Raw genomic sequence first — 19,524 nt, forward strand, 5'->3', positions numbered from 1 at the left:
GGGCACCACATCACCCCGTGGCGTTAATGATCGTCCGCTGTTACAACACGAAGACAGTCAAGTAGCAGATAGAGCACAGAAATAATTTAAGCTGTGCTAAGTGGTCTATTGTCATTCAAATGATAAATTATGCTTGGCAGAGGTTTTAGAGTCACTTTTACAAAGCGTTGCTATTGTTTGTGTAGAGACAAGGTTTTAAGGAGTCGGAATAAAGGGAATTACTTGGGAGAGTTTGGAGTTCCTTGGGGTTTGGGCACAAATTGGTTCCCTGCTCATTGGAGCTGCCCTGACTGTTAGACAAACCTAAACATGGCAGCATTGCTGCTTACAGTGGACTGCATTCTCTAACAACAACGCCTGAATGAAGATGTGGAGTCAACATGTACATTTACATGTATAGACAGAAGGAACTTTAAACCTATGTCAAATGTCATTAGAATCATCACACAGCTGTATAGTTTTCCACAGCAAGACTATGCTATGCTAGTGTTGTTTATTAAGCCAAATTACCATCTCTAAATGTTTAGTTGCTTTGTTCATAGATGGGGAGGTATGAAACTATTGAGTGATTGATCTATGGTATACTGCACACAATGTTATTGATCTTTTACATCTATCTTTTGATTATAGGTTTATTTATACAATGCTGACATGGCAGCTAGATGTTCAGCTGAAATAATTTGACAGACAGAAGATGAGTAAACTTAAAATCTGACCTCTCACACGAAGACAACCCAGACTATCACCACATCATGACAGCATTTCCTTAGCTTATTACAGAAAGTGTGAGGAAATAACTGGAGGATGGGCTCAATCAAACCAGTTTACAGAAACAAAAGAGGGGAGATGATGTGGGGCTAAAATCACAAGCCAAAGAATAAAAAGGGTCAACAGGATTGATTCAAACCCAGTAGGGTTCAAGTGAAGAAAAAAAAAAACAGCTCTCAGAAGTATCGAAGAAGCATTGTTAACAGAACCTATTGACTGTAATGCTCATGGAAGAGTTTAGGCTAACATGACCTCTAAGGGTTAATTCAACATAATTTGAACTTCCACTGCCTGGTCGCAGTATAACTCCAGTATTACCAGTATTAATTGATCAATAACAAGTCAGGAGCGGTTTCTTCCCTCTTCTAATCAAGCCTGTGTTTGTAATTACCTGCTGTACAGAACGCAAGTGTTCTTCATATAGAAACTCATCAGTAAATTGCCACACAAGCTCAACTTACTGAGGTCTTTCCTGGGACAAATCAAGGTAATGTTAATTACACCATTAAATTTGTTTGCTCAGTGTAAATCCCCCCCGGCTGCACTAGATCGTGCTGCGTCCATTCTGAAGATACAAAGATTTAGGATTGCGTGGAAATAGAATCAGGTCAGTGTAACTTTTACAGTAAAGGCGTGTTTCTACTGCTATACAAAAGGGAGGTCTTAAAAACTAACATAAACATTTAATAGTGTAATATATGCTGCTGTATGTTGCTTGTCCTAACCTGGTTGTGAATGATAATAATTTTGGTGGTTTCCTGGTTTCCCCCCTCTCTACTTTCCAGGTACTTGAACTGCTTAAGATGTCATTACCTCTGTTGGTACTATTAAATGGTTCCAAAAAGAAAAATGAAATATTCATTAACTAGGTTAATAATTCATTCAGATAAAATGCAGTATGTGGTTTGCCGAGTGAAAATGAATGCATAATGAGTGCATGCTCAGCATATTTGTGCAAGGGAATGTTTTTATTTCACGATAGCGGAAGAAGAAAATTAAAAGTTCACTTTCATTTTTTGTTCTTTAAGTTATTCTAAATGATAAAATCGATGCTTTCCCAGCAGTTTCCAACTATGAAACAATTAAGAGGGTGTATATGTATCAACGCAGTACAGTATTACAGTAGGACTTTTAATAATGGAGGAAGTGCATTTAAACAGCTTTTATCAAATTGTAAATGTTAGCTTGACCTAATTCCCGCAGATTGAGGAAACTGTAAAACTGTTTTTACTTTGCCGCCTGAAAATTGGAACCAGAACCTCTACTTAGCATGTGACGAAAGTCTGCAAAATGAAGCAGTATATTCATAATTTAATATGAAGTTTTGTCGTTGTTGAAGATATCCAGTTGCTGCTCCAGATGTCACATCAAAAGCCTTCTGACCCCCATCATGAAACAGCAGTAAGTGTGTGCACATTGCTTCGGTTAGCGCTGAAGTGGTGAAGCGTTCTCGTGCCACCACAGTGCAGGGTAAACACTGCTCATCCAAACTGTCAAACTAATTTCCTCACACCGCAGAGGTTCATTTTAGCTTTCATATGAGTCAATTCTTTCCCTAATTATCAATTGTGACACCCATAATAACTTGAAGACTGTAGCACTGAATAAATGACATGTCTTTTGTGTTATAATTCTGTGCATCTTGACAAACATGACCCATTAAACAACCCTGTGGCCTTTTTCAAGAATGATGATTACACTAATTAAAACTGCAAAACATCGGAGGGGGCTACAGACGTGCCAGAATTAAACAGGTTATTAAATCAGCCGAGGAATATGTCAACATCCTTCCTGTCTGCTGCTCCCACTAGAGATGAGATGAAGCAAACAAAAATACCTCTTCTGATCAGAACCGCGCTCATAATTTGTTTAATGTCAAATTCATAAATGTAAACATTTTGGGATGACTATGGTGGCCCAAAACCTTAATTTATTGAAACCTCTATTTATACAGAGAATAGGGTATTTTAGTGATGTACTGTAGTTATATTATAAAACAATACTACAACTACAATTTTATAAAAAAAATTTTTAAAAAGAATGAAAGAAAGAAAACGTAATAAATAAGCACAGCCACAATTCTCTGAGCTCCACTTTGCACTAGGTGTGAGGTGTTTTGAACATGGCTGGCTTTATCAGCTGCATCTCAGAGATCTCTCCTTTGGGTTAATCCTCTTCTAGCTGGTGATAGCAGCGAGTGATAATGCTGGTGTCCTGTTACCAGCAACATGTGTTTGCTTTCATAAAACAGCAGCTTTCTAACCATTTAATCGGGTAGTTGTTGTTTTGTTGTTTTTTTTTTACCCCTGCTCCACACAACAAACACTTTTCCTAGAAGTGATTCGACATGTGCCCAAGGAATTTGTCTCCGCGTTTCACAACAAATCAGCCTAGGTCAGGGGCTAAGATTGGCCTCCAGTAATAGACTATTGAAAATAGCTGCTCAACATGATGAGAGGGGAAAGTGGATTTTCCAGCTTAAAAGCAGAATCATCTCTGCTCAAGGCATTATCCTGTGTTCAAAGAGATTAATAAAGTGAGATGCTATTGATACAGCTGCTCGTGGATCAGCGCTGGCCATGTTCACTGACAACTACTGGCTTTAAAATATGGCTACATGGCTGTTACATATGGAAAACAGATATTTACGGGTGCTAACATTCTTCCACTGAGATCATAAATGCAATTAATATAACTTTCTTGAAAAGCTCTTATCTCGTAAAAGTTGTGTAATATTTAGGACACATGCCATATAGGCTCCCAGGGATCCAGTAGTTGTCCATAAGCCAGACGTTTAAACCAATGCACTGCTCTTAAGGAGTTATCTAAAACTTCCAAAGGCCCCGAAATGTGCTTTCTCTTGTCCTGTTAATGAAGCATCTCTGATGTTTCCTCACTCCTCAGTCAAGATATATTTTTCACAGCAGTCATCAAAGTGAAGAAATCCCATGTTGTACTTTGATGTGCTTAACACAGTTCTAACTCGCGTCTCATTACCGAGATAATTAATAGTTTAATTAACACCAATTCTCACCAACTGACAGCTTCTCAGACACACAGTCGTGGGATTCTTTAAATGGGAAATGATACAAAACACTTGTTTTTTTTAATTCAGCATGTGTTTTGATCACGTGCATATGTAGGTTTCTTCAACTCAGGTGTTTTGTATCATAAGTAATTGCTTAAAAACTTTTACTGCTGATGACTTCTTCATTTTTCCTTGCACTGATTCAGCCTACACAGCAAAGCTATGAGAACAGTGCTCCTCACCAGGGGACACTGTGCCCAAATATGTGCAATGCAAACAACTTAGGTGGATTAATTTTAATTCTCATTACCTTGAAGCAAAGCAATCACTTTCTATGGTTGAAAAAAAAAAGCATTAAGAATAAAAGTAATTATCATTTTTGTGCTTTTTTTTTTTTTTTTTTTTTGCACACTGTTTGCAATTAGCACTTCCTGGACTCTGAATGAGCATTTCAGAAGTGTTGAGTAGCTGCGGAGGCAAATGCTGCAGATCAAAAAAGATCAAAGTAACAGTGAAAGGAACGAATGAGTTTACAGATGCTGAAGAGAGCTCATCACACAATGAGCAGCGAGTGTAGGCTTCGAGAAACCACGCGTGCCTCTTGTTCAGGCAGGAGAAACAATAGCATGTCTCCCAGCATGGGTGACGGCCAACAGCAAAGCCTCAGTTTCGTCTCCCATACACCCCCCCCACCACCACCATCGCCACCCCCGTTTGCTCAACTTCCAGTTTACGACTGCTCAACAGTTTACAGCAGCCAAATTTCATTTTCTACTCCCAAATCCTATCGCACATTATCCTGTACATTGCATTAGGGCCCTAATCTTTCCTTTCTCTTCCGCAGAAGAAGAAAGGAGCGCCTTCATGATTAACCCACTTTACAGCAATAAATAAACGCATCATCCAGTAATGTACACCAGATTTAATTTGAAGGGAAAAAAGGCCAGAACGCTCAAATCACTGAAATGTAATGAAAAATAACACAATGCAGACAGCAATGGGCGCCTTAGGAATTAATTTGAATGCTCCATAATTTTTTCTCTCTCTTGTGCTCTCTGGATTGGGTTTTTCTTCCGCCAACTGTGTGACTTTTTCCCCCTCCTCGCACTGTGCTGGTGTGAAGTCTTGAAAATATACAAAGTGAATAAACAGAGGATCAGTCCACCACGAAAAAAAAACCCACCACTTTTATCAAATTAACCTAAAAAAGCACAAGTGTTTCTCGTTTGTCACATGTAACCCATGTTGCTTTTGGTTTCCCATCGTCTTTTGGCCTCAAACCTGCAACACAGAAAAACATGAAATCACTGAACCCATTTTGAATACGTTTTTAAACTGTCAGCTTCAAGCTGTGCATGAGCAATCACTCCGAGTCCGGCTAATTCAGGCTTCAGTAGCTCTATCTTAACTGTACTTGAAACCAGAGTGTGACACATGGCAGATATGATGGCAAACACAAACATAAGGAGAGAAAAGGAGATGTCGTACCCCCAGGGTATTTGCTTCTTCCTTTTTTGCGCTGCCCTCAAAGCGTCCTCTTCCTGTTTGCGTTTCACAAAGTCACGGCAATCAGCGGCTTGAGTGATTTTCACAGCCAGCTATTTAGAGGCAGACAGAGGAGAGGCCCATTAGAGAATGGAAATCAGTCTGTAGCAAGAAAAACCTTTTTGACTAATGTGTCAGGGTGGCTTCTCGTCAGTGTCTCTGTTGCCTCCTCCACACCACAGCAAAATGTTATTGAGCTGAACAACATTGCCGCCCTCCTATCCTAGAATTGGACAAATTCATGATTAGATTAATTGTGAGATGAGATTACTGTAGGACTGGTGACTGGGCAAAACACACAGGAAGATAACTGAAGAGTAACGTCAGGACATTTTTTATGTGTAGAAGAAGTGAAGAAGCTGTTACGCTACATGGTTCTTCTTGTCTGTTTTCCACCTTCAGTGATACCTTTATAAAAAGGATCACTTCCTAAACCGCCTAGTGGTTTTACTTTAATCATTAAAGTCGGCAAATGCGCAAATACTTTGGACAAATATGAAAAGTTAATGTTTTTTCATCATTTTATTTTTATGGACTTCACTGTTGGTGAGTCATCTGAACATGTCTCCGTGGGCTGTAGGACAACATGTTGGGTGTATTTCACTATTTTCACACATTTTATTGACCAGACAAGCAATTAATAAAGTTGTAAATCATTTACAGCTCTAAGAAACACAGTTTTGTCCAGCGTTTCTTTAAATAGTAAAAATTCAACCCACCAAGATCTGTATAATCTGCAACTCCCAACATACTGGAAATATCTGTAGTGCAATAGCCAGAGAAAAAAAAAGGTAACAACATATACAGTACAGCAGTAGTTACATACACAAGAGTGCACAAAAGACTGTGTACATCTGCATGTGTGTTTTGTGTGTGGGGAGCAGTGCCCCATGGCTCTATAAATTACAGGAGCGTTGTTTCATTAAAATCGTTCTATAGTATTGTGCCTTTTGTCTAAGGTGTTTTAAAAGGAAGTCACATTTTTAAGCTCCTGGCTTTTAGTCTCTCCTGCACATTGTTCCTTCTTTGATTGCTCCCCTCCCCCTGTTTAATGTGCAAATGAAATAACTGCATAAATAAACGTCGAGAAACAACGTTCAGCATTTTGCCGTTTTCCCCTCCATGTCAAAAAAAAAATGTTGTAATGGCATTTTTCGCTCATCACCAGACTAAAACTGTTTGGAGTACTGCAGGCAGTCTCTGAAATCAGAAGTGCAGAGAATGACCGTGACTGCAAGAGGCAAACATTCAAATCCCAGGGAAGGCGTGTGTATTGTGAAGCAGAATAATCCCAATAACCCCAGTCACACAGAAGCACGGGAAACAAAGGGAAAAATCCTGCCTCCTCTGTCACTCCTGAGATAGGTTTATTATTCAAGCAAAGGCAAACTTTGATAAACAACTTGGAACAATTTCACCAAACCTTTGGGTAATTCCCTGTAATATTCAGAGTACAATCGAGGGGGAAGGAAGTCTTAAGGTAATGAAGAAATGTGCCACCAGTGCGCCACTTGAAGAAAAAAAAAGACCTGCTGGAAAAAAAAAATGTTTCAATTATAATTAAGTGGGATAAACTTTATTAGAAAGACTGAAACTAAAATATCTCCTAATGCATGCTGGGATTAAGCAGGTCAGAGCGAGCAGGCAGGAAAAATTAAACTCTAAAGGCTTTTTATCACCATATTTCAGGAACCAAGGGTGTAAAATGTTCTAATTTGGGATACATTAAAAGCCATAAAGGTCTTTCAAAAAGATTAATGGTACTTTGCTTGGATTTAAGATAAGGGCTTCGGCTGGCTGTAAGTACTGGGCTCCGGCTGGGCCCTCAAGGCATTCATCTATACAGTCACTGGAAGATTTGTGGAAGCGTCTGCATAACCTGAAGCGTACATACTATGACAGTTCTCTAGTTTGCCATTTTATAGGTTTTAAATTCCTCAAATCATGTTTTCTCCTCTTAAAGAGTGTTCCAATGGGTGATTGCTCTTACATTGGCAGTAGATCTACGAGCAGATAAAACGACACTAACGTGTTCCCTGCTCCTTGCTGGAGTGGTGTATGTGCTAAACGCTTCTGAGTGGCTCCGATGTTTGTTGTGATTAGAAACCAGACTTTATTAGATTGTTAACAAATTGGACAACAAGCCCCGCTCTCTGTGTTGGAGGGGAGGGGGAGAAACACTTTGGCTCATTCTGTGAGCATATAAAACAAAACGGTGTGAGGCTAAATGGTTTCATTTAGAGATTTACAGACTGAGATTTTTTTTTTTCTTCTCCTACATGAGGATTACCCACATTAACCTGCTCTCCTGTGGGGCTGCATTTGAAATGCAAAAGGTCTTGAAAGCACACCTTCCCAAACATTCCAAAAGCAAAATCAAAACCCACTTCCATGCCCCTCATTTCCCCCCTTTTAAATTCACAACATAGCCTTTACTATATTTAAAGCATTAAAGGTCTTGATTTTATGTTTTTTTTTTCATTATTATTATTATATTTTTATCAGTTTAGTCTACACTCCCTGATTGTCTTTACACGGGCTCAACATTAATGTCAACCAAGTTACCTAGGAGACAGAAGAGATCAAAGAGACAAAAAAAAAAAAAAACCCTCAAATGTCTGATTAATCAAGCCTGCAAACAGCTTATTTCTTTTAGCCTGCATGCAAGTATGAAAATGAGATTCCGAGAGCAGTACATTGTGCAGATTTGTTCATTCTTATCTGAACAAAGCCAGCGGCAGCTTATTTCATGGATCACTGGCACTGTCAGCGCTGTGGCGCCGAGCAGGTGACGGCTTCTCTTTCTGTGGCGAGAACAAAATTAGCAAAAAGTCGGCACAAATTAGCCTCTCATATTTTCAGTAATATGACATTATTTTTCATTTACTTTTTTGATCCACTTTTCAGGATTTTACCCCCCCCCCCCCCCTCCCCTTTGCGTGCATCTTAGTGCCAAATCCTTTCACATCAGAGGCTTGTGGAAAAATAAGAATGAAAGTACAAAGCTGGAATACAGCTAGGAGACAGGAAACCTCCTGCATTCTTTGTTTATGCAGCTCCTAAAAGGCAATTCTTCCCACTCCACCACATATTAATATACAATTAAGTGTCCATCACACGCATGTTTCTGTGGCTTGTTTCTCTCTCTTGTGTGGCCTGTGCACAGCCCTGCTAAAAACAAGGTTTATTCAGTGGATTATTGCTATGACCTTTGGAAGATCTGAAGGCAACCAAAAAACATGCACAATGCTGGCACTGCAGCAGCAGAAGCTTAAGGCCACTAGGAGGGTTAAGTCAATAGTACCGTTTTCTGTTCATTCATGTTCGGGTCGTCATGGAGATTCAAGAGGAGACCCAAACATGGGGCTTCTATACAGGAGGGAGAAAAAAAATCTGCATTGCTCTGTGTAAGCCATACACAAGATAAAGCTGGTCCATCTTAATAACAGTTTCACACTCGTGTTTTTGTGCGTGTGTCTGCTCTATTGCATCATTTTGGAGATGTTTGATCAATGAAAGCAACATTAGGAAGTCTTTATGAGCAGCCCAGTGTGTGCAAAAAAAACTAAACAAAACAAAACAAAACACTGTGGCAATTAAACAGCAGGTGCAGAAAGACAATAGCTGAATGAAAGATGAGAAAAATACGTCTCAATGTGGATAAAGTGTTAAAGCTCCTATTAACAATATGAAATAAATGATGGCTTTAAGGAAGAAATGGCCCTAAACCCATTCATAAATTTCCTATCCAGGAAGCCTCTTCCAATTAAAACGTGTGAGAGGTGGATTAACAAGGGCTATATGGCTTTGCCTCGCTAAATCACCTCCCCGAGCTGCTCTGCTGCATTTGACGTGTAAACGATTAATGACCAGCCTAATTCCCTTATCACACTACCTAATGCCTAAATAATGTGGCCTTAGTCAACTTTGGAAAGCAGGGCTATATAAGAAAGGAATGAATATCAGATTAGGCAGCTTGTGTGTTATTTCAGCATAATTTCTTAGAACTGAGGCGAAGGGGGTAGAAAACTGTGTTACTGACTGCAAAGCCTTAGTGTTGCAGTGACATTGGGAGGGTCAAAAGCTCAGGAGGTCAATCAAAACCACCCATATCGCCTTAAAAAGAAGGGGATACTAGGTTTCATTCAGCTGGTCCAATTGAAATCTCTTAAGTAAAGTAACAGACTCGAGTAAACACAAGGAATGCAAATCAAGTCTTAAAAAGACAATAACCGTGACAGTGATTAACACCATCACTTGGTTTCAACTCCCCACAGAATGTGATGACAAGGTGGGGGATCGCTGATATGACATCTTCTGGCCAACTAACAGTTCAATTCAAGTCATATTTTTGCCACTTTTGCATAACAAAGTATTTTGATATTCATTTTACTTAAATAAAAGTAGCAGCACTACACAGTAAAATTACACAACAACAGCCCTTATAAGTGAAGCGCAGTATGATTAAATGTACTCAATTAAATGTATATTTCAACAATGATCACGATACACAATGTTTAGAGCGATGTTATGTTCTCATACTGCTCTCACCATAGTTTAGTCAGTCTTTCATGGGGCAGCCTCGTAAGAGCATTTTCGTAATCTCTACTCCACTTTGACAAACAGAATTACATGGCATGCAAAAAGAAAGCCAATCCAGGGAAGGTACAGTAGAACAGCCATGTCTCTATTTTCCCCTTCTAGTAATCTGATGCTAGATACACATGACATGTCATCTTTAGGGAGTAGGAAAAAAAAAAAAAATCGGAAAGTTCTCCTGCTTTGTGCACATTTCATTATCTCACGTCTTCTGAGTAGGGTAGGCTTATTAGCGAGCTTTGAACTCACACTTACAATAATATGCCATCAACAGTTTTATAAGCTAATTAGAAAAAACAGTTTAATTAATGAGTGACTGGCAATAAAATGACAATCATGAAAAAAGAAACCAAGGGTGCTAAGCTTCCACTACCACCAATTAAGGCCTAATTACAAACAAATTATATATGTGTTTTGCTGTGGGCTTTAATTTTTAAAAATGGCTTTAATTAAAAGAGAAAACATGCTAATTAATTAAACAGCACACAAATCTACACTGAAAAGTATGCTTTGTCTATCAAGTAATTAATGAAATACAATAATCCAAATGAGATTCCCAGGCATTTGATAAAAGCTTAGCACCCATTTCAAAATCCATTTCAAAATTAATGGGTGAAAATTTAATGTGAGTCATCCAGAGATACAATAAAAGTTCATTCAGTGATAAATTGCTTATGCTGAAGGAAAAATGAACAAAGAGGAGAGTTTCCCGAAACTCTCGGCGAGGTGGCCCGGGGGGGCGTGCAGGGGAGACAGAGTCAGCCTCCTTCTCAGATGTGGGGCGGGGAAAGTCAGAATCTGATAAAGCCCACTTTTCACAAAAGCGCTGCTCATTAATTTTTTGATTATAAACACGGGGCATGGCAGGGAGAAGGTGGTGAGAAGAAAAAAGGTGTTAAATGACATAAATATCATGAAACGCTCTTAGTTCAGCCCTTTGTTTCAACTAAGCCACCATGTCTCCTCCGACAAAATGCCGCGCCACCTTTGTTTCACAGCATTTAAGTGAGGCTTTCCAAAGGGTAGATTTCAAGGACAGTGGGGCTTTTCCTTTCAGCTGCTGCCTCTATTGAAATATGAGCTGGAACATAATGAGGGATATTAAAACCATCTGCATGTTCAAACGCTACAGATCCCATAAATGGCCCAGTTAATACATATTCATATGGTTAATTATTGTATAAGTGATCTAACTATTAGCAGGAACCTCTTTTTAAACACTTTCGACTGATCAGGTTAATTATGCTCAAACAGAGTCCAAAGAGAGGTCCGCCACCCAAATGCCACGTAGAGCACACAAAGCCGCTGGCCGTAAATGAGGCCACATTAGGGTCAGACAAACTTAGTCAAGCCAGAGAGTTTTAGCCAATTAGTTAATAAGATAGGCACTAAACCAGTAACATGATCGTGATGATTTCATACAATCATTTCCTATTTCTCCTTTAGAAAAAGGTCAAAAACACAAGAGACAAAAAACATATGTAACGGGGATACTATACCGTATGTTCTGATCCTTTTACAGCTGATCAATATGTCTGTTCTTTTTGTTTTTATTATTTATTTACCACAGTTTTCTCCCTTTTTACTTTTGGTTACACAGGACCATTTCTAACTGACTTGATTCTGCTGTGGGAAAGATCACACAGGTGTGGCTGACACTTCGTCATGTTTAAATACTGGAAACCATGACTCCAACTAGACGGTTTAGCATCAGTTACGTATGTCTGAAATAAACTACTCCTTCAGTATATGCTTCTTCTGTGCTTGGTGTCATTGGAGGCCTGTTTTCCCGGCTGTGGTTCACCAGGGGCCAGCAGCCATGCAACTAGTTTTTATTATTTTTTATTTTTTATCATAAAATGGACTTGTCATAAAATGGACTTGACACCCCCTATTGTGCCTGACTACAGAGTTTGTGTTTTGAAGTGGTAATGCCACTCTAATAGCTGTGATGAGTGCTATGGGGGAACTGAAAGGCATGACCGTCTTTTGTGATGAAATATACCCACTTACTGTATATAAAACACAGCTCCTGATTATTTCAAAAGACCTCAGTGGTTCTGTGTCATAAAGAGAAAAAAGAGCAAGGGAGCAATTATTTATTGTAAAGAATGATGTTGAATGAAATACGAGAGGGCGGATTAGTGTGACAAAGAAAGCACTGTACAGTAGCTGACTGTAAAGTAGACAAAACAGCTTTTGCCTTTCTGAGGTGATTTTGATCATCCTGATTTATGGTAAAGTACTGAATGAAAATATCAATAGGAATTCTCTCTTCAAAGGTTGTGCAAGGCACCATTCTATGTTTGTTATATACATGTTACTGCCAATGCTAATCCAGCTTCATATAATCATATAGTTCCATCTTGTCTTCAAAAGACACAGTAAATCATTAAATGCACTGAATCTGAGGGTATTCAGGGTGATACCCCAGTAGTTAGTTACTGTAAATGATACCTACGGTAGTTTATTCAGTTTCTAGGCACCCTATCATGCAGGTATGGTCATCTACTTCATAGGCGTCAACCTGTGGCACGTACAGTATGTCAATCTGATGTAACCTGCAGCTGATTGGGAGCTTTGCAAGTCAGTTTTGTTACGAATATGTTATGCGTGGTTAAGATACAATCAAAAATAGTCTATTCCTGTGATTTCTATTACTGCACGTTCACTGAGACTGAACAAAATAGAAGATACATCACATTATTGATGACAATCAAAAGTCACATTTACATTAAGTGAGGGCATTTAAATAATCTGAATGGTTAAACATTGCTAATTGTAATAATTATCCATGTTAATTAATTAATGAAATAAGTATTTCACAGTAAGTCATGTGTATAACTGTGTAAGTGGCTGGTCTGCTAGGTTTCAGTGTGTAGACAGATTCCCAGTAACTATCACCATTTAGTGAACGTAAAGATGAGGTGTGTTTGTTTGTCTGTATCTTGCTTAGGATGAATAACACCAAACCAAACTGAAACATTTCTTGTAGGTCACACTACACTGATGGGTGACATAGGAAGCCCCACATTGCTTTGCAGTACTGATGAGCTTTTTTCATAGGCTCATTTTCCAGGAATAGCTGCAGAATCGGTCTGTCAAATATGAGCTTCTGGATGCTATCAAGCCTTCTGACGGGCTTTGAGCTTTTTATACCGTATGTGTCACTCAATATCATGCTAATTACAGAATTAATTAGCCCATATGCAACTTGCATCAGTGTAAAATAATGTGCAGCTATCAAAGGATGAAGACCCAGTCTTCTTAATTGGAGGACTTGCATCTTTTATTTTATTGAACTACTAGGACTACTTCAGAGGCAAGAAGATTTTGACATTATTTTGTGTCTTCTAAGGCTTGTGAAAAGAAATCTAAACGTGCTGGGGAGGATCAACAGACATCTTTATGAGAAAAGAAACCCTATCTGCACAGTTTAAAGGAATACATTAGGGAGCTTTGTCTAAGAAATGTAGACATTAATAATATTTTGTTACCTAAAAGGGGGATGTGATTTCTTTGTGCAATCTTTGGGGGCGTTAATACTTTCACTTAGAAAATGGAGCATGTCTTCATGAATTTATCCAAAACAAAGACTTAGAGCCTTAGGAAATATTTAAAAACTGTAATGAGAATAAAAAACCTCAACCTGCAATATCCAAGCAGCGCGTCTCAGAAGTTTGACAGATGAAAGAGCGCATATCTCGGAATTTGTAAGAAGCCTTCAAAACAGGTTTTTACTTGTTGTAATTGTTTTAATGTTCAGATTAAAAAGAAGAAAGTAGAGCAAATGGAAATCACTAATTGATTTGAGGGAGCTCAAAACAGCAAAAACAAACAATTTTTGTCTTATAAAAAGGGGGATTCTGACAGCATGCTCTCTATCTTCCTTCCATTTGCCTTTGCTTTGAGGAGATAAGTGGGAAACCGTTAGATTGAGGATGAAAATACACTGCAACATTGTCATCCAACATGTACCAGCGTTTTCCTTACAAAACAATGCCTAGAGGGACAAACAGGCCTCTTTAGTTCTTCACAGCTGTCGGTATGCCTTTGCATTTCTTGCGCAGAAAACCTGTTCCCATTCTTCCAGTGAAAAGCCTGCCACAATCATGTCTTGTGTTATGACCGTAAACAAATTAAACATCTAAGCCATTCTGTTCCAAATGAGCCACTCAATTATAACCTTGAAATTGATTCTGGCCACAGTGGAGATTATTGATCCTCTAAATGTTTGTCACAGTGTTCCTGTCAAAAGTGAGCAGGAGTGCTGTAAACAAACATGTTGGTCTTAATGCTATCTGCACTACAGACTGCATTACTTAAGATATATCATAATCCTTTCAGATTCAAAATCCTTCAAACTTTTTGGCTTTTAGCTGCCACTTCTATTCATATTTTCCATACATGTGGCACGGTTTTGCTTTTGTATCCAAAAGCAAACGGTGCACAACTTTGTGTCACTTAGGTTTTGTGGATTTCAAAATGGTCAATTCACTAGCCTCGTGAAATAAGTTATCACCGCTAAACAATGAGTTGGGGCTGCCAGACTTCTGTCACGTCCCATCACATTTCTGGCACGACGCGAGGCAGGTGCCAGGGAGGCGAGAACCTCGGCTCAGGCTAAAACCAATCCATGAGCGCTCTAAGAGGCTTTCTGGAAGTACAGCGCAGGTGCCACTCACAAGAGCTTTCATTTTACTCTCTCATATTTGACCACCCCGTTAGCAGTTTAGATGGAAATATGAAAGGGCTCTGGTGCAGCACACTAATGTCTATTACAAGCTGGAGATGCCAGGGCCATGCAGGTAATGACCATTCAATGAATAGTACAATTATTTTTCTTTTTTTATTTTTTTTCATTTATAAACCCAGAGCCTTGTTTTTGGAGCCTATCATTCAGGTGGGTAAAGTTTTCCAGAAAAATCATGACAATTTCTAAAAACACTTATTAGGAAAGGTCCCATAGTAAAAATTCCCATTCATTTCATTATATATGACTTAACAGTTGGGCACTTTATTACTTTGCTGCACATGAAACTCTCCTGGTTGACTTGTCAGAACAAAAGACATAAACAGTGTCAGAAATAGTCTTTGAAATGTTCTTAGAAGAAACTCTAAACTAGATTTTTTTAAATTAAGAAGAGATGTTGACTACAACTCCATCCAATCACATGCTTACTGGGAGCAGTTGCCAGGCAACTAGCAGAAACTCGAGGAACCACTCTGTAGTAGTCCGTCACAAACCCTTATTTTTATACTTTGTTTTTTGTATACAGTAGAAAAAACAACATTCATGATCAATCCTTTAGATCACTTCACTTTAGTTTTCTGTCAAATTTGGAACAATTCAGTAACTATTGCACCATGTTATGCAGCAATACTTTAATTTGATTTCTGCCTCAAACTAGCTTCTTCTTTAGAACACTGGCAAAAATGACAAATAATAATAGGTACTATCAGCTATTGATCAAAAATGGCAACAAACACTATACGTTTTTGGAATAAGTTCAGATATTTAAACTGGTGGCTATACCTAACCTATAGGCTCTTAACCTTAACTTATGTATCCTTTTTTTCTATGTGGGTTTACATTAAGGGCATCATTGCAAGAAACCAATAAAATGGCAATTCAGTGTAGAAAAAAATATCTCCAGAAGCTACTTTGCAACTCTACTGCAATCCACGACCAACAATCAAATCTGAGCCCAAAGCATGTTATATGTTTCTGTTGCTATTACTACAAAATGAAAAAGCTCATGGGATGTTGTAAGCAACATGCATCATGAAACAAAGAAGTTTAACTTTGATGCTCAAAGTACAGCAATACCCCCACTGGAGAAGTAACACTGCGGTTGCATGTCTTGTTAACCACAACTATATGTGTGTGTGGGCTACATTTTATGCTAAATTAGTTTCAAACCACTTGATCCTTGATGCCTGCCAAGACGGTTAGTTACAAAACTTCAGGCACTGCATTTAGGGATATGTACACTTCAAAGGTATGAAACTCTTACCTAGAGAATGATTTAACAGTTGGCTTGAAAGCAATGTACCCTTCATTAAAAAGCAGAGCCAAAAGTCCTTTAGACACTGCAGCACTTCAAAACTAAGGGGTGGGCTTTCCATTAACTCAATGGAAAAGGGCTGCAGGACTGAATGGTGGGTGTCTGCGTGTGTTTTTGTTCCTCTATGTCTTTGCAGCAGAAATGGCCACGGATCCATTAGCCTGATTTGTCACAGCAGGAGCACCCCAAAGATCTCTTATCAGCACAACGTACCTCTCGTGTGGCGAGTCTGTCGCTCATCTCCTCCGCCTTTGCAATGTCCCCTTCAGCTATGGCCCTCTCTATGCTCTTTTCTAGGCCGGACTGCAGAAGAGGGAAAAAAATATTCAGATTTTTTTTCTGAAATAGGGGTAGAGAAAAAAAAATCAAAGAGTAACTTCAAAAGTCCCCAGGGCCTTATTTTTAATATGATTGCCATTACTACAAATATGTAGATTTCCCTTCACAAATGAAAACCTTTTTGATTGGATATTAGTGAGGAAATCTTAGAAATGCTACAGGAGATTACCAAACATAAATGTGACTCTTTAATTACACATTTCCATGACAGGCCTTAGTAGAGGGGGTGCAGAGAAGCCCCCGGTTACTGATGGCAAAGTAGTTCTGCTGTGATGAGCTATCTCAGGGAGTGAAACAGCCCCTCCCTAGCCCCCAAATTTTATTATAGTAAAAAAAAATACACTGGAAAGAGGTTGTAATTATTAACATGTTTCCTCTAATGTATTGTTCAGGACTTTGACTAAACTGTAAAAGTACAATATTATAAGGTTTCACAGCGCAGTAAAGCAATTTTCTCTGCAATTTTAGTTTCTTGGTCTTGATTGTGCTTAACAATTTTATTCTGCATTTGTTCTTAATATGACACTCATATGACCTAACTAGAGATCTCATTTGTCATCTATAGTATCTCACAAACAAAACTCAATTGATGAACCATAACCTTTCACTGTATGTCAGGAAATTATGACAGAATTCTGAAGAAACTTGTTAGCAGATGAATTAATGACATATGTCTGTTACGACAGCTTTTTCCTCAAACAACTGTGTGCAAACTTGGCAAAATGAAAAATATAATATATTAATTATAAGGAATTGAGGGGCCCCTCATTATGTTGATGTGGCAAGTACTGTTTCATTCAGCTTGTTAATAATTTCTTTCATCCCATACAAAATGAGCCTAAAATCAGCAAAAACTCAATTTTATGCTGCACTGAGATAAATTAAGCACAAAATACTCCAAAAAAAATAATCATTAAAAGGATTTCAAATTGAAATGAGCACAGTTCCCATTCACTGGGTCAGCTATAATGTTCATCAAGCTTGCAAATATTTTGCTTCATTGGCAATTTGCAAGCCTTTGCAGAAAATGTTCATTCATCTTCAAGTGCAGAAATGTGTTTGAATGAAAGAAAGTTTAGTTTTAATTTCTTCAATTATGAATTCCACAGAAGTAGAGGCACCTAGCCATTTATTATCAAATCATAAATTTAAATGTTCCAGCTGCAATGACGCAGGCTGTATCAGGTAGTCTAACTCTCTATCCTTTTGGCAAGAAAAATTTAGATTTTCATTAAGTTTCTAGCAGAGAAAAAAACCCACAACTCACTTTAATCTCATCCCCACAAGAAAGGAGATTTTTCCTAATCGTATCACTAAATGTAGCCGAACATAATCCTTCATATTCTTCTAAGTGTCAGGTTGAGTTAGCATAAGGATTCCCCTAATCTGTAAGTCATATCACATAAAACAATGAGAGCATACATACAGTGGCATGGGAACACAAAGGACATGAAGGTGCTATGATAGAAACAGTATTAAACCTCTAGCAGATAAGGTGAAAGGAAAGAGTCATTGTTACCTTTGGAGGGGGTTTGGAACATGCAGGAGGATCAAATCGATCGTTTACACCAAAATACTGGTTAAGCTCATCCCAGTGCTTCCCCCGTTCATCCTGATGTTCTCTGCTGACAGAGAAAATGTGTATTAATGTTTATTACGTAAAGCATAACAATACAGCAAAACAATCTAATTTTCAGTAGTCATTCTTTACCTGGGCTCTAGATTTCTGTCATATTGCTAAAATCAAATGTATATAGTCCTATGTTTTATACTGCACAGCAACAGCATTTTGTGAGAGTTTACCGGTGCCACATGTTGTTCTTAACACAATGCAACTCTGATGTTAAAATCCTGATTATTTTGAAGGATGTGTCCCCTTAAGTGTGTTAATATATTGTTTTGTTAAGGTCTGATATGTTAGATATGATACTAAACAATTTTGCTTTCACAAGCTCTTGCTTCTCCTGCAGTGTATTTACTACTAAAAAATGGGAACTAGTGTATGAATATTTTGACAATATGCAGCAGAAGTATCACAAACTCTATTTGCTAACTTATTAAGAGATATGTTGTATACACTTCCCTAAATGGGCCCTTGTAACATTTGGGTACCTGGTCTCTGTAGATTCCTCACTTTCTGTTCCTGTTGAAAGACATAAGGCACACTGTTACATTTTACATTAAAACAAGTTTCATTAAGTCATGAAGTGTTTTAAATACTTCTGCACACTGGACTAGGCAAAACACATACTAACAGAAGCAACCACTGAGACATAAAATGTACTGTATTGTCACTAAAACCTTTCTTGTGTCGTCTTCTTTTTCTTCTTCTGGGTTCTTTCATAGTCTTCATTTCTTCATTCTTCTTCCGCAGATCCTGAAATTTCTTGAAAACACATACAGTACACAAACTAAATTCACAAGCAGCCCTTGATCTACATCTGCTGCACAGATATAACTGTATGACATACACATGCAGTAGTCCCACTGGGCTTCACACACCTTTTATTTATCACATTTTATTAGCTCAAATAATGGCAGGGCTGGGGATTAATGGTGTATGTGTGTTTTCTTTAGCAATTTGCCTTTATTTACAGACAACAATGGAACAGCTCCACTATAGAAAGCTTGTATTAGACTGAATACCAAGCTTTGTGGAGCTTACTGCATACAAAATCAACATACTTGCCACATTTCCTGGGATATACCAGGCATGCTGCATTTCGGGGAACCACTCTCTGCATCACTGACAGTGGGACTCGACTGCGCTTCCACCACTGAGCCAGTGTTTTCCTCGGCAGAGCTCAACTTATCATCTGAGATCTCACTTTTTTCACCCTCTCTCGTCTTCTCCTGCTCATCCTCTTCGTCATCTGAACTGAGGTCGTCTTCTGTTAAACCTTTGGGCAGGAGTCCGCAGTACATACCTAGTGCAACAAGTTATATCAGATTATAAAGTAACGACTCATTTCATTGGGCTAAAAACAGTCAGAAATCGGAAAATTAGAGATTTCGACTGCTGTTGTTGGAGCTAGCTCTCATTTCCGGGTAAACAATGTGACGTTGCCCAAACGAATGAACCGATTGGTTGACAGCTAGCTCTGCCAGCCAATCAGAACTATAATTACAAAGGCTGAGCGGCAGAGCACGAAGATGAAACACACGCTCCTATTGGCT

At 38.6% G+C, this 19,524-nt stretch overlaps 1 protein-coding gene across 2 annotated transcripts; it reads right to left on the minus strand.

The window, feature by feature from the left end:
* Positions 1-4,703: 4,703 nt before the first annotated feature.
* Positions 4,704-19,413, minus strand: fam204a (family with sequence similarity 204 member A). 2 transcript variants are annotated; one of them, XM_026355565.1, is made up of 7 exons: positions 19,033-19,413; positions 18,649-18,733; positions 18,460-18,490; positions 17,867-17,969; positions 16,222-16,311; positions 5,285-5,394; positions 4,704-5,077 (listed from the first exon to the last, which is right to left on the minus strand). In XM_026355565.1, the coding sequence occupies exons 1-7, from the start codon at positions 19,270-19,272 to the stop codon at positions 5,026-5,028; spliced, it is 711 nt and encodes a 236-aa protein (XP_026211350.1). In that variant the 5' UTR covers positions 19,273-19,413; the 3' UTR covers positions 4,704-5,025. The 2 variants fall into 2 exon arrangements, with proteins under 2 accessions (XP_026211350.1, XP_026211349.1); XM_026355564.1 differs by having other exon boundaries at positions 17,867-17,972.
* Between the last annotated feature and the right edge of the window lie 111 nt (positions 19,414-19,524).

This window comes from Anabas testudineus, chromosome 15 (assembly GCF_900324465.2).
Source record: "Anabas testudineus chromosome 15, fAnaTes1.2, whole genome shotgun sequence".
NCBI lineage: Eukaryota > Metazoa > Chordata > Actinopteri > Anabantiformes > Anabantidae > Anabas > Anabas testudineus.